The sequence below is a fragment of the Tiliqua scincoides genome, chromosome 16 (assembly GCF_035046505.1).
Source record: "Tiliqua scincoides isolate rTilSci1 chromosome 16, rTilSci1.hap2, whole genome shotgun sequence".
Lineage (NCBI taxonomy): Eukaryota > Metazoa > Chordata > Lepidosauria > Squamata > Scincidae > Tiliqua > Tiliqua scincoides.
In genome coordinates this window covers 7,557,404-7,570,578 of record NC_089836.1, presented here as the reverse complement: position 1 = coordinate 7,570,578, position 13,175 = coordinate 7,557,404, and the positions used below count along the sequence as shown (strand labels likewise).

General features: G+C 56.9%; 1 protein-coding gene across 7 annotated transcripts in view; it reads right to left on the bottom strand.

Annotated features, from left to right (window-relative positions):
- Positions 1–6: 6 nt before the first annotated feature.
- DAB2IP (DAB2 interacting protein) overlaps positions 7–13,175 on the bottom strand; it is a 95,273-nt gene continuing 82,104 nt past the window's right edge. For 3 of the 7 annotated variants that reach the window (XM_066610538.1, XM_066610532.1, XM_066610537.1), the window contains 8 exons: positions 10,492–10,728; positions 7,764–7,965; positions 7,343–7,521; positions 5,638–6,520; positions 3,916–4,068; positions 2,643–2,848; positions 2,293–2,380; positions 7–1,109 (listed from right to left, as the gene is read on the bottom strand). In XM_066610538.1, the coding sequence (XP_066466635.1) occupies positions 942–1,109; positions 2,293–2,380; positions 2,643–2,848; positions 3,916–4,068; positions 5,638–6,520; positions 7,343–7,521; positions 7,764–7,965; positions 10,492–10,728 (2,116 nt within the window). In that variant the 3' untranslated portion in view covers positions 7–941. The remainder of the gene's footprint in view (positions 1,110–2,292; positions 2,381–2,642; positions 2,849–3,915; positions 4,069–5,637; positions 6,521–7,342; positions 7,522–7,763; positions 7,966–10,491; positions 10,729–13,175) is intronic. The other 4 variants (XM_066610533.1, XM_066610534.1, XM_066610535.1 and 1 more) reach the window with 4 other exon arrangements.

The window sequence follows — 13,175 nt, the reverse complement described above, 5'->3', positions numbered from 1 at the left end:
TGGGTCAAGAAATCTTTTCTAACGCTCCTGACACCTCCTCTGACAGCAGAAGCTCCAGAGTTGGCGAGCCGTCCATCTCGATACAAAACCGCCTTGCTCAGCTCTTGGGGTTTTTTCCTAGGCCTGGCTAGAGATGCCTCCAAGGAAGGCCTTCCACCTGCAGTGTCTATGCTGAGGACCCTTCCCAATGAAGCAACTGCATCCAGCCTGCCCTGACTCGGAGCAGCTCCTCTGTCACCTACTACCTGATCTAGCTGTAGGTGGTCAGGTTTGGCTAATGCGCTCTTGGCCTGGACCGCTGCAGAAGGCCTCAAGCCTCCACTAAGAGGGTTGCGTCCTCTGGTCCTGAGGCTGAGAGACCCGATTTCTACGGAGGGAGCGCTGAGTGGGGCTGCGTGGTGGCTGCCCAGGACTGTGGGAGAGGGTGGGAGAAATGGCAAGGCAGAGGCAAGGCAGAGGTACCAAGGAGAAGGCGCTTGGAGGCCTCTCTACGTGGCTACAGAGAACAGCCTAGCACAGCGCAGGAGGGCCTGGCACCCTCGCCCAGCGGTTCAGTGCTGGAGAGTTCGGTGGCCTCCCTGCTTCTGCACGAGTCCCGCTCCCGGCATCTTCCTCTGGGGCTCCCGGCAAGGCGGCAGAACTTCCTCGGGGCAGCTGCAGCAGGAAAGAGCCGACTCTCACTGGGCTGCGTCAAATGCTCCGATCCGCTGCTGGCTCTGCACAGTGGGTCTCCTCAGGCTTCCTGTCCCTGCGCAGGAGGCGCTGCGGTTTCCTTGAATGTGCCACCTCGCGGAAGAGGGCTGTGGGTTGCGGTGTGTGTCGTTCCACTCAGGGAGGGCCTTGGCCACCCCTGCGGCCTGGCTGGCCCCTCCTGCTGCTGCGGCTGTGCTCTCTCTCCCCCTCTCCCTCCGGCAGCAGCCGCCGCCCTTCCCAACTGCGGGTTAACAGTTGCTGCTGTTCCGGAATTCGCCGTTCTCTGTGATCTGCAACTTAGTTGGGTTTGTGGGGGAGATCCCGTTGCGCATCTGGGTGCTGTACCTCTCTTTCAGCTGCGTGAGGGCGCTCATGAGCCGGGCATTGGCCGCGTCCAGGGAGGCGATGCGCTTCTCCTGCAGCAAGTGGGGGGGGGGAGGCAGAACGGAGGGCAGGTGAGTGTGGGGAGCCTTCTGTACCCTCTGCCTCACAGCTCCGGGGCTGCTGCGCCTGGAGACGCTGCTGGGGCTTTCTGCGTGCAAAAGCAGGGCCTCTAACCCGAGCTGTGGGGAGTGTGCAAGAGAAGCCAGAGGGCACTTCTGCTTCTGCAGACAGTCACTCTGGAGGACAGCACTCTCAAGAGCTACAGTAGGTCCTTAGTATCTGGGGGGGCCTGTTCCTGAACCCCCCACCCCAATACTGAAATCAGTGGGTAATGAAATCTGCAGTTGGACCCTCTGGGTGTGCCTGGAGGTGTTCTGAGGCACAGGGAGACCACGCGAGCCTCCCCTGCGACTCAGAAGGCCTGCTGGACGCGCCTTCTGGTCCTCCGACACGGGCTTGCAATCCACGTTGAGTCAAACCTGCAGATTGCAAATCCACTGAATTACTAGGACTCCCCTGTGCCAGATGCGTACTAGGGATGGAACTGCCCGTCTAGAGACAGGCCACCTCTCCAGAACAGAGGGCACTGGGGGCATATGAAGGGGAGGGTGACCTCCTTGGAGGCTTCCTGGGGGTCTCAGTTTCCCATGTCCTTATCCATTCAGTCAGGCTGATGGTTTTCTAAAGTCCCCAGCAGCCCGAACACGGACAGCGTTCAAATGATTTGCTGTCTCCACCTGCTCCTTTGTGCCCCTGGTGAGCAAGGATCAGGGCAGACGCCCTCTGAGACTCCAGACACAATCTCCCTCCTGCTCTCCCCGTTTGCCCGGAGTGTGGCAAAAAGCCTCCGTTCCTCGGCCGGCAGTGAAGATCTCCCGGTGACTTGGCTGACTAGTGATACTGAAGAGTGCCCATAGACTCATCACCCACCCAGCCGAGCACGGCCAACAGCCTGACCTGCAGCTGGCAGCGAGCTGGCAGAGTGTCTCCCCTCGCCTTCCCCGGCACCCAGGTGAGGCTACACTTTCACCAGCCGTGCCGGGAAAGAGACTGGAGGGGGTTCTGCATGCCCGGCTGCTGACAAAAGCACAGGAGCAGCTGGGATGCCTTTTGGGGCCAGAGGACTGTGGACCCCAACTGTGTCGCTTTGGGGAGGGGCAGGTGGGCGAGGCGCCCCTGGGGCCACATGCAAGAGGGTGTCCTGCGCGGACCCACCTGGGCATCAATTATCTTCTGCTTGGAGTCCACGGCCGCCTGCATTTCCGCGTGGTCCTTCTTCAGCTCCTCCTCCACGGACATCAGCCTGTGATTGAGAAAGGAGGTCAGCTTGGAAGACCAACGTTGCACAGGCATTTCAGAGTGTCCCCCCCCCCCCCCGGCCAAGGACCTGCCATGAACTCTTGGAGCATGTCTGTCCTTGCCCTGATCTACAGCGTTCCCTCCTTCACTGAGCTCAGCATCCGCAGACTTGAACGCCTGCCCAGGGCGGGGGGAGAGTCCGCCGTGCAGCCCCTCCAGCTTGCTGGTCCTTGGCGAGTGGCTGCCTGTGGCTCTGGCACTCCTACCTGCTGATGATGCCCTTCATCTGGGTCTCCTTGTCCTCCTGCTGCCGCCGCAGCCGCTCCTCACTGTCCTCCAGGCGGGCCTGGTACTCCAGCACCAGCTTCTGGGTGGCCTCCTCCTGGCACTTGAAGCGAGCCTCGTACTCCTCCAGCTTCTTGGTGGAGAGCCGCAACTTGTCCTGCAGCACCACCACGTCCTGCTGATACTGCTGTGGCGGGGAGGGGGGGAGAGGGAAGCCGTGCTGTGAGCTCAGCACCCCTTCTGCAGCCTGCCCTGCCCGCCCAGCACCTTCTCCAGGGAAGCACAACCCTCCACCCTTCTCCTCCAGGCTGCCCTGGGCCAGGAAAGTCACGGCTAGCAGAGCGGGGGGTGGGTGCAGATCAGCTCAGCCCCAAGAACAGGGCAGTGTGGGCGCCCTCGATGCCGGTGGTGGCGTTTGAGCACTTCTGCACAGGCTTGTTTGTTAAGGGTTCGGGAGATTCGGCAGAGGGCCTGGGCTCTGGCCAGCAAAGAGCGGTTTTGAGATCAGTGGGGGAGAGACAGGTTAAGACCGCAGAACCAGGGAGGTTGGACAGAGATGACAGGCGCAGGCAGCAGACAGGCAAATACGTACCCAGGCGTTAGAGAAAAACACACGGAAGAGACACGAGATAATGCAGGCAACAGCAGGAATGGCGGCAGCAGCCTTGATAGCGAGCGGGGTGGTGGGCGCTCCCATCTCTAGCTCAGTGACCGTGTTCGGGTCTTAACTGTGGCGATGGCGAAGGGGGGATTATGCTAATAAGCTCTCAGGCACCAGCAAGAGAATGACAAGCGGTGGGGAGATGAACATGCTCGGTGCGGCGAGCGCCACAGGGCCGGAGTGATCGAAGTGCTTGGCGCCGAATGGTAGCGTGCGCGGCTCAGGTGGTATTCCTCGTGGGGAAGGGGAGCTCTTTGACTGAGGGGGGAGGCCAGAAGGGCACAGTGTGCTGTGGGCGACCACCAAAGGTCTGCAGGCAAGCCTGGTGTAAGCCACTATTCCAAGGCTTTCCACTGCCTTTGTGAAACCTGCTCTGAAGATCTACCACCCTCCGCTCGACCCGCCTGGGCAGGGCAGCTTCCTGTCACTCTGAGACCCTGGGAAGGGGAGAGGCTTCCCTCCTACGCTTTGCCTAGAACGTGCAAGGCCCCGCAGCTGGAGGCACGAGGGGAGAGCGGAGGAGTCTGGCCCGGGCCATCGCCATCTCTCCTTCTCCCGAAGAGGACGCGCCTCGGAGTCCTGCCCGGCGTTACCTTCTCCCCTTGGCCGAACTCGTCTTTGCTCCGGCTCTTATCCCTGTGCTTGGGCTCGGGCTCACTGCTCTCCTCTTCTACAAACTGGACGTTCATATTCAACAGCCAGGCGGCTGTGCGGTCCAGGGCATTGGGGTTCACGGGTGAGAGGGCCTAAAATGAAACAGAACCGTGGGCAAAAAGGGGGCAGGGAGAGAAGAACCAAGAAGCGAAGTGTGCGACGGAGGACGTGGAACTGCAGTGGGATGGGCTGCCCGACGCTTGCAGGGCACCAGGAGAGCAGCCGCCATCTCCGCCTGACTGCACTAGGCCTGAAGAGGAACTGGGAGACGGGAGAGTGCAGGGCTAGAGTGTCTCCCTCGCCCTTCTCTCCTCCATCTCCTCTTTGGTTCTAGTGATTGTGGAGAGCGGAGGAATGTGCCAGCTCTGTACATTCCCCTCCTCCTCCTCTTCCAATCCAGTAAGAGGTCTGAATCTGCCACGTTCAGGGCTTTCCCCTTTGGTCTCAACACTTTAGGCAAGTTTTTGCTCCATCCTGCCTTAAATATTGACATGCAGGCCAAGAAAAGAACCCACCAAGGGCAGCTTTGGATCCGTCTGAAAAGAGGACATTAAATGAGATTAGCAATCTGGATCTCACTTTCCTAATTAAACATTTTGGTCCAAGTGTTTTTGAGTGGAATTGACAGGGTTGTACTTTCCGCAAGTTGGACTTGCACTTACTTAGTCAGCAAAACAGGCTGCACTGGATCAATTTAAGGGCATCAGAACATCAGAACAGCCCCACTGGATCAGGCCAGAGGCCCATCTAGTCCAGCTTTCTGTATCTCACAGCGGCCCACCAAATGCCCCAGGGAGCAAACAGCCCACATTCACATGTCTGAAAATCCTTGTAGACTTGGAGGCCCTCAAGAGTTCCCTGCCACCTCTCCAAAGGAGTGACTGTTCTGGTCCAAATTTGCTTCTGCTGGGGTGGGGTGAGCGGGCTTCCTGATCTGTAGCTTGTGCTTGTAACCGTCATATAACCCAAAACGATCAGGAGCTGGAGACTGTGTGTGTTCACAAGCCAGGAACCGGGCTTCACTGGTTCTCAACTATCCATTAACATGCTATCTTGATTAATTATGTTAGCAGCTAATTGGTCAAGAGGAGGCAGATGAGTGGCAGGATGGTCTATGGACATGCCTTCGGAAGAAAAGCTGGAACTGCTCTCTCTTTCTCTCTTCCCTGCCATCATCTCAGGGCAAACAGCTGGAGCAGCTTTAGGAAGCACTTGAATCCGGAAATGCCTGTTTGAGGTGTGGGGGGTGGTAAAAACCCCTCCCATCAGCCCCTGGAAGTAGCCAGTGCTGCCATATTGTCTATCCCCAGGAGGGAGGACCTGCTCCAGACGGCAAGGACTCTCTTGACTCTCTCCAGCATCAGCTGAGCCAACTAGCCAGGAAGTGGCTGAGTGTCCGGGAGCAGGGCAGAGTGAGCCCACGGGATGGCACTGGGTTCAGCATGGGATGGGATGGCATATGTGGACAGGCAAAGCAGCAGCCAATGGTGGAGAGGAATGCAAAGGAGCCTGGAGGGCCCGCCTGCTGCCCTTGGAGGTCCTCAGGTCTCCACTGTAGGCCAGCACTGGCTCCACGGCTGGCCCCGTTCTCCAGACTGCCCTCCTCTCCCCCTGCGCCTTCCCTGGCAACTCTGGTCCACCCACGGCTGCCCGCCACTGACCTGCTTGTGCATGGTGCGCTGCTTCATCTCCGGACTGTCGCCCTTTGAGGATGACGACTGCTGCCGGAGCCGTGCCCCGGTGCCCGGCCAATCGGGCGACGAGGAGAGCATGCCCCCGCTGGAAGGCCGTGGGTACTGCATGGTGTTCAGTAAGGAGGGGGGCGTCCGGCCCCGCGTGATGGGAGGGGGGGGAGGCGGTGGTGGCGGAGGCTGGTCTATCCGCCGCTGGGGGCCACCGCTGTTCTGCCGGGGCACGGTTGGCTGCCCGGCCTTGTCCGTCAAAGAAAGCTGCCGCCGGGCCATTTCTCCCGCCCGCCGGTTGAAGTCCTCGGTGGCGGCGGCGGCCGGGTTGCCGAAGCCGTGCTTGCTGGCCGCGGCCAAGTCCTCGCTGTTGCTGTGGGAGCTGAGCGAGCTGTGGCACTCGGAGCCGGAGTCCGCCAGCCCCCGGGGCGAGAGGGGCAGGCCGGCCGCCATCTGGTACACGGGGTTCTGGAACGAGAGGGGGGCCAGCAGCTGGGGCCTGCCAGGGGCGGTCTCCGAGTTGGGGGTGGTTGGCGTCTGGCCCACCCTGCGGACGGTGGCCACGGCGGCCACGCTGCTCTGCTGAGTCCGTACTGTCCACGCTCCGGGGATCTGCCCGACGGGGGCCTGGCCGTCGGCCGGCCCCGGGACAGTGGCCCCCTCCCCGTCTAAAATCCGATTGTCCTGCAGGTCCACCATGGAGAGGCTCTTGCTGCCATTGGACATCTGCACGTCGGGCTCATTGGCCTCCGAGTAGCTGGAGCTCCGGGCGGGCGAAGGCTGGGCCCCCGCAGACCTTGTGACAAAAAACAAGTCTTTGTTTTCGGGGGTTGGAGACGGTAACCGGGTGAAATCTATGAGACTGTGGGGGGAAATAAAGAGGCATAAGGAGAAGGAAGAGGAGACACGGAGAGAGCAGCTGCTCCAGGCACAGCACAAGCAAGCAGTCGCGGCCACTGTCACACTCTGGGCGCTGCCTGCGGGGACCCCCTTCTGCACTCCAGGACTCCCCCTCCCGTTTCTCTGCCGTTCTTGGCACGCAGCAGGTGCCGGCAATATGTACACTGGCAGAAATTTGCTGGCTGGGGCTGAGACGAAAGGAATGGCACTGCAGCCCACACTGTCCTCAAGGAGACTTGCCTCCCCCAGTGAGCCCCCAGAAATCTTGGAATCCCTGGCAGTTGTATAGCTCCACCTGCTGGCAAGTACCCTCCCTTTCTGCCTGTCCCCTGCCTTTGGGGATGGCCTGCTACCCACCCTGCGGCTTCAGAGAGTGCCAGGCTGAGCTCAGGAAGCAACTTTGCTTTTAAGAAATGCCCGCACATCACCACACACCGTTTCTCTCCAGGCCAGAGTGCTTGTGCACAGAAATTCACCCTTGTGCTCCGTGTTTGTTGTTGCACCTCCAGGTGGGCAAGAGAAAACCCTCCCCCCTTGCTGAGTGGCTTCTCTCCTCCACCCTCCAGCCCTGACTTCTCTCCCGTTCCTAACCAGACAGTTACACAACACTTGCTCAGAGAAGCCTTGTGGACCTGGGTCTCTCTTTCTTGCACTTTCTGGGGGAAGTTGCCATGTTTCTGTGGCAGAGTGGCACCTGCCCCTCCCCCGTGGCCCCAGCCTGGCTCAACGAGCACCCCTGCTCGATAGCGCTGGTGTCCGCCTAGCCCCTTCCAGCTGCTCTTACCCAGATAAGTCACTCTCAATCACCATCTTCTGCAAACCCGCCGAGATGCTGTTGCCGGCATTGGGCGACGCCGCCGCGTGGTCTGCCGTGACCGATACTTGCACGCAGGACGGGTTGCTGAGAGCAGTGTTGACGTCCCGCAGGACGCGTGGCAGGGGGCCGAGTTTTGTCACAGTGCTCTGTGAGGAAAGGCAGGAGTGAGACGTGGGCACCTCCCATCCCTGTGGAAGAGCAGCGGCGGCCACACCCCTCCACGGCTCTGCGCCGTGTCCTCGTCTCGCACTGCAATTGCAAGTGTACTGGGCAGGGAGGCATTCGTTCAAGTGCAGCTCCCTTTTATGTTTAGCTCCCTCCTCACCCCAGCACGGTGTGGTCCAGCCAAGCCAGGCAGAGGCTCCCCCCCCCCCCAGTCCAGGATTACCTGCTCCAGCTGCGTCACAACCTCCCAGAGCAGGGAGTGCAAGGTGGAGAGCTCCCGGCCCAGATCGATGTAGCCCTCAAAGCCGGCCGTATTGGAGAGAGTTTCTGGGTTGGAGATCTCCAGCAGGAAACGCTGCATGCTGGTCCACTCGTGCTCCAAGAACTGGTTCATGAAGGACATGTACTCCTCCTTGCTGCCAAACCTGGGGGGGTGGGGGAGAAGACACAGGCATAGGAGGGCTCCCTTTGTGCCACCCGCAAAGCTGTTTGCGGTCTGCAGCCACCCCTTTCAGGCCAGCTCAGAAGGTCCCCATCCTGGAGGGAGCCTGCTTTCAGTGAGTGCAGGAGGTCAGCAAGGGGGCTGGACACATGGGCGGGCTGAGGGGGCTTTCAAAGCCATCTAGTGCAGCTCTCTGCTAGAAGCAGGAAAGCCCTCTCTGGGGCACCTCCAGAAGATACCTGTTGAGCCTCTGCTACTTAGGACAACCTACCACTTCCTTCAGAAGTCAGTGCCATCACTCTTACCATGAGAAGAATTTCTTCCTGATCTCTACCCAGAATCCCCCTTTCTGCAGCTTCAGCCATTGTGCCCAGGCCTGCTCTCCGGACACAACACTCTGGCCGAGGTCTGACCGGCACAGAGCAAAGCGCAGCCGCCGCTTCCCACGACTTGGAAGCGGTGGTTCTACAAATGCCACCGAAAATGGCACTGGCCATTTTTGCAGCCACGCCACGTCACTGGCTCATCTCCAGCTCGTGATCCACTGCAGCACCAAGGCACCCCCACACCTTGTAGTGCCAAGCCAGGCAGTGTCCCTTTTAAACCGGTGCCATTGATTTCTTTTGCCCAAGTGCAGGATTTTGCACCTGAATAAGTGGAGCACCTTTTTGTTACACCGGCTGCTTCTGAACTTGGAAATTCCACCCCTGACTATCAGCTGCTGAGAGGAGGAGACTGCAGGGGGGACGATGGGACAAGGGGCTTTCTGAGGGCACCCTGCCGGCCCCTCTGGGAGAACGCTGGACTGCTTGGGCCTGTGGTCTGCATCCTTGCAAAGGGAAGAGAGACGGAGGAGGGCTTGAAGGGGCAGATGCAGCGATGGGACATGGAAGCTGCCTTTATGCCAAGCTGGACCCAGTTTTACCAGCACCAGGCTCTCCAGATTGTTCAGCAGAGAAAGGCCTTTTCTCTGGCTTCCTTGGGACATTCTCAGGCAAAACAAAGCCTCGCCTCTGAGCTACGGGCCTCCTGCATGTCACTGAGAGCAGGGCAAAGAGGCTGTGGAGCTGAGGACACAGAGGGCAGGAAGGCACGGGGTGGGGGGGCTCTTACAATACCCTTCCCAGAGCCCACCATCTTGCTGCCAGGAGACACCATTCTGTCCTTCCAGGTCTCCTGCGCCTGAGGCTTGACACGGCCACCTTCAGGCTCCCAGTGGCAAATCTGCACCCCGTTTTGTGGCTGCAGAAGCCTGTCCGGCCACTTTTGGGGTGGTGGTGGGCACAGGCCATGCGCAGTTCCATCCCTCCCTGAGCCGCAGCCTTGTATCTCCCACCAGCCTCTGCCTGTAAGTCCACAACACGTCGCCCTGCCTTCCAGGGATCTCGCTGTGGCTGCAGCTTCTTCCGTAGACGTCGTGGCTCAGGATAAGCAGCTCAGAGCTTCCGCGCAAAGCCAGTGGAGAGATTTCCAGAAATCTCCTCATTTTTGTTTCCACCAAACCTCCAGGCTTAGTTCGGAAAACTGACAGCTTTGCAGTTTCCCTCCCCCCCCCCTTCTGCAGCAGCTTTCAAAGTTCCAGGGCTGCAAAGATGTCGGGAGTGGGGGATGGAGAAGAGCCGCATTTGGGCTTTGCAGAGATTCCCCTCTCCAGCCATCGCTGCCCGGTTTATAGCCAAGCCAAAGATGGGACTGTTGACCCAAGCCCCAAGACCGTCCATTGCCACCGTGCTAAGCCAAATTCCCCCTTTCAACCTCTGATTTCCTAGGCAGGGCTGGGAGGAACCCTCCTCTGTCTGCAACCCTGGAGAGACACTGCCAGTGTGGGGAGATGGTAGCTAGAGGGACGGCCAATTACCCGATTCAACACGGCATCAGCTTCATGGAGTGCAGTGATTAGACCATCAATCTGATGGTTTGCAGGACTGCACAGCTCAGCTGCTTGGGAATATCTGTTCTCTCCCTCTATTTTTTAAAATAAAAATCTCAAGTTTCTAGCACTTATGGTTAAGGTATAGATTTTTAGGGCCCTGCAGTACTCCTCAGTCCCTTAACTGATGCAAACTCTATGTCAGGGGTGGCCAAACTTGTTTAATGTTAAGAGCCACATACGATAGATGTTTGAGAGCCGCAATATTTAAGAAGCTTTTATATTTACTCATATTAAAACTTATGTTTTAATCCAGTGAACTCTCAGTTTATACCTGGTAATTATAAAGATTGAAAATTTCCTATTTACCTTTTATTTTAACTGTGATGCAAAAAGGAGTGCAGCCAACGTATTTCAGAGAGCTGTACATTATACATCAAAGAGCCACGTGTGGCCCTGGGTTGGCCTATGCAGTTCTAAGCCTTCTCTATAACAGGGAGGTCTGAAAAACCAACACTGTTCTTGAGCTAAAAGGAAAGCTGAGATTCTCCAGGTCTGCTTTACAACATACAGACACCACGATACACAACTGCACATTAATCACCTGCATCGGTGAGAGGAATGCTCAGGGGCACTTACTTGGCAAAGTTGGCCAGGTTCTGTGTGACCTTGGCGATGAGGGTCAGGGTGCGGGCAGTGCGGTCGTCGGGGTACTCCTGGAGCAGGTTGAAGAGGGAGGGGGACATGATGGCCGGGCAGAGGAAGCGCAGGAAGAGGGAGGCGCTGATGAGCCGCTCGCTGATGTCGGGCCGGCCGCGGCTGCTGCACTCTTGCCGCCACGAGGCAAAGACCTCTTTCAGCTCCCGTGGGAACACGCTGCGGAGAAGTTCAAGGGGGCGAGTGAATGGAGGCCAGGAGCTCCCCTTTTCCCGGGGGGTGTTGCATATTGCATTTTATTTATCTCTTGCATTTGCTTCCCACCCTCCTCGAAGGTGAGGTGCACGAGGCCGCCCTCTCCCTGTTTTATCCTCGCCAGCACCCTGAAAAATAGTGGCTGGCGTGATGTCTCCCAGTTTCCAGTTTCTTTGTTCTTCAGGATGGTACAGCAGTTTGGGAATTGGACTTAGATCTGGAAGATCCAGGTTTGAAACCCGACTCAGCCAAGTAGCTTCCTGGGCGATCTTGGGACAGTCACTCTCTCTCAGCCTCACCTACTTCAACGGGTTGTTGCGAGAACAAGGTAGGAGGAAAGGAACCACGTACACCACCCTAAGCTCCTTGAAGGAAGGGCAGCATTAAAAAATTGAAAAATAAATAATCCCATTAAATAATCTTCCATAATGCAATATCATTTGCTCATTTTTGACTGAGGAGTTGCCTGAACCTTTCGTTGATGGGCTCAATGGCAGGATGAGCAGAAGAGAGACCCCCATTTTTAATAGGTCCGATACAATTCTCCAGAGCTCTGCCAAAGACAATTCTTGGGATGAACGTGCTGATTTGGGTAGGGGGCTAAAAAAACAAAACCACTTTGGTAAACAGGTGGAGCAATCTGGACAACTGAAAGAGCGTCCCAGCGAATGCGAGTTTAATTTTGGAACTAAAGAGATAGGCTGGCTGCAACGAGGACCTGATCCGGTTAGTCACGTTCCCTAGCAACGCGCTGTCTCTCCCCAAAAGAGCTGCTGACACCCAGACTCTCCAGCTGTCCAAAGAATGCAACAAATCCAGGCAATCTGCGTCTATTGTCAACCTTCCTTCTTCTGTGCTGGAAATTCTGCTGCCTTCTACAGAGCAGATTTCTCCGAGCCAGACCAGAGCTCCAAACTACTTTCTTGGAGACCTCTCGTCTCCCTCCACCCCAAATCTCTAATGGGAGAACAAGATAGGTCCTACCCCAAAGAGCTGTTTTGCAAGGAATCCTGAGATTACATGTTGTGTGTGGGGACACAGAGACACACAATGAACAGGAAAATGATGTTTTATATCTACATATAAGAACTGTCCCTCCAGTCAAGGGGTCTTTAGGCAGCCATCCTGTCTCGGCACACCCACCTAGGGGGCAAGCCCCACTGAGACCGATAGTTGCATGTGCCTGCATACAAACAAGTCTAGGACTAAGGGGGGGGAACGCTATGACTTATTTTTAGGTGGCAAATGCATGCATTTCAACCTAGAGGCATCTACACAGGGGAAGATTTGTTCTCTGTGGCTCCCAAGGGCAAGGCTGGACCAAGTCACCAGGGAAAGCGACTTAGGCTAGACATGAAGAAGAATAGCCTAAGTGCAAGGGCGGCCCATCACTCTAGCAGCCTGCCTCGTGCAGTTGTGTGCCCTCCCTCCCTCCCTGGAAGTCTCTACACAGAGGCTGGAGGGGCTGCTTGTTCAGCTTGTAGGAGCTGCCTGCACTGAGCGTGGGCAGGCGAGGTGACCTCCAAGGTCTCGTCCAACTCTTAACATTTCTGATTCTGTGAGAAGCAGCCCCTCTGGTCTGACACACAGGACGGAAAGCCGGTTTTTAAAGGCACGTAAATGTTTTTGTGTTCTTTTTTGTACATCTGCCAACAAATTAAGAGGGGGGGCAGTTTTAGATCATGAAAACCGTTGTTTAGTCAGACCAGTCTAACTGACCAATTGCATAACCGCTTGCTGCAGCCTTGTGTTCTTGGTTTTGGGGAGGCTGTTTTCTTTTAGGGGGAAAGGCGGGGTATAAAACCTCCGCATAAATAAAAGCCAGCCTTTTGGCCATGTACTGTTCCTGCTTGTCATTCTTGTTTATGAATGAAAAGCAGGATATAAATATCGCTCTGATTCACGGAGATGAAGCTGGTGGCCGTGGCTGCGTCTCTGCTGAAGTTTCCCCCTTGGGTGAATTTTCTTGGCTTCCTTCCAGCTGACTTTGCAGAAGCAAAATATTTTTTTTTCCCCACAAAGTCCCCCAACCCACACGCAAAGGACACTCAGATGACAGAACTGACAGTGGAAGGGGAGGCAGGATGTCAGTACCGGCTAAATGCACATCTTGCAGGCACCAAGATTTCCCCGGCAAAACCTGAAGACTGGCACACACAAGGTAAAAGGAGAATGATGCTGTCAACACAGATATCTGACATGGGCTGCAGTGGCAGCCACCTTTCAAGACATCCTCTGCTCCTCCGCCCTTTCACAGCAATCTGCAGGTGTTAGTTTGGGCTGCAAAAATGCTCCTCTGCGCATCCTGGTGCGATTTCTGCACACTGGGACATAATTAAAAGCTCAGGAGCATAGCAAGCTGGGTTGTTTTTTGTTTTTTTTTGTGGTCAGCTGGCTACCTATTTACAACC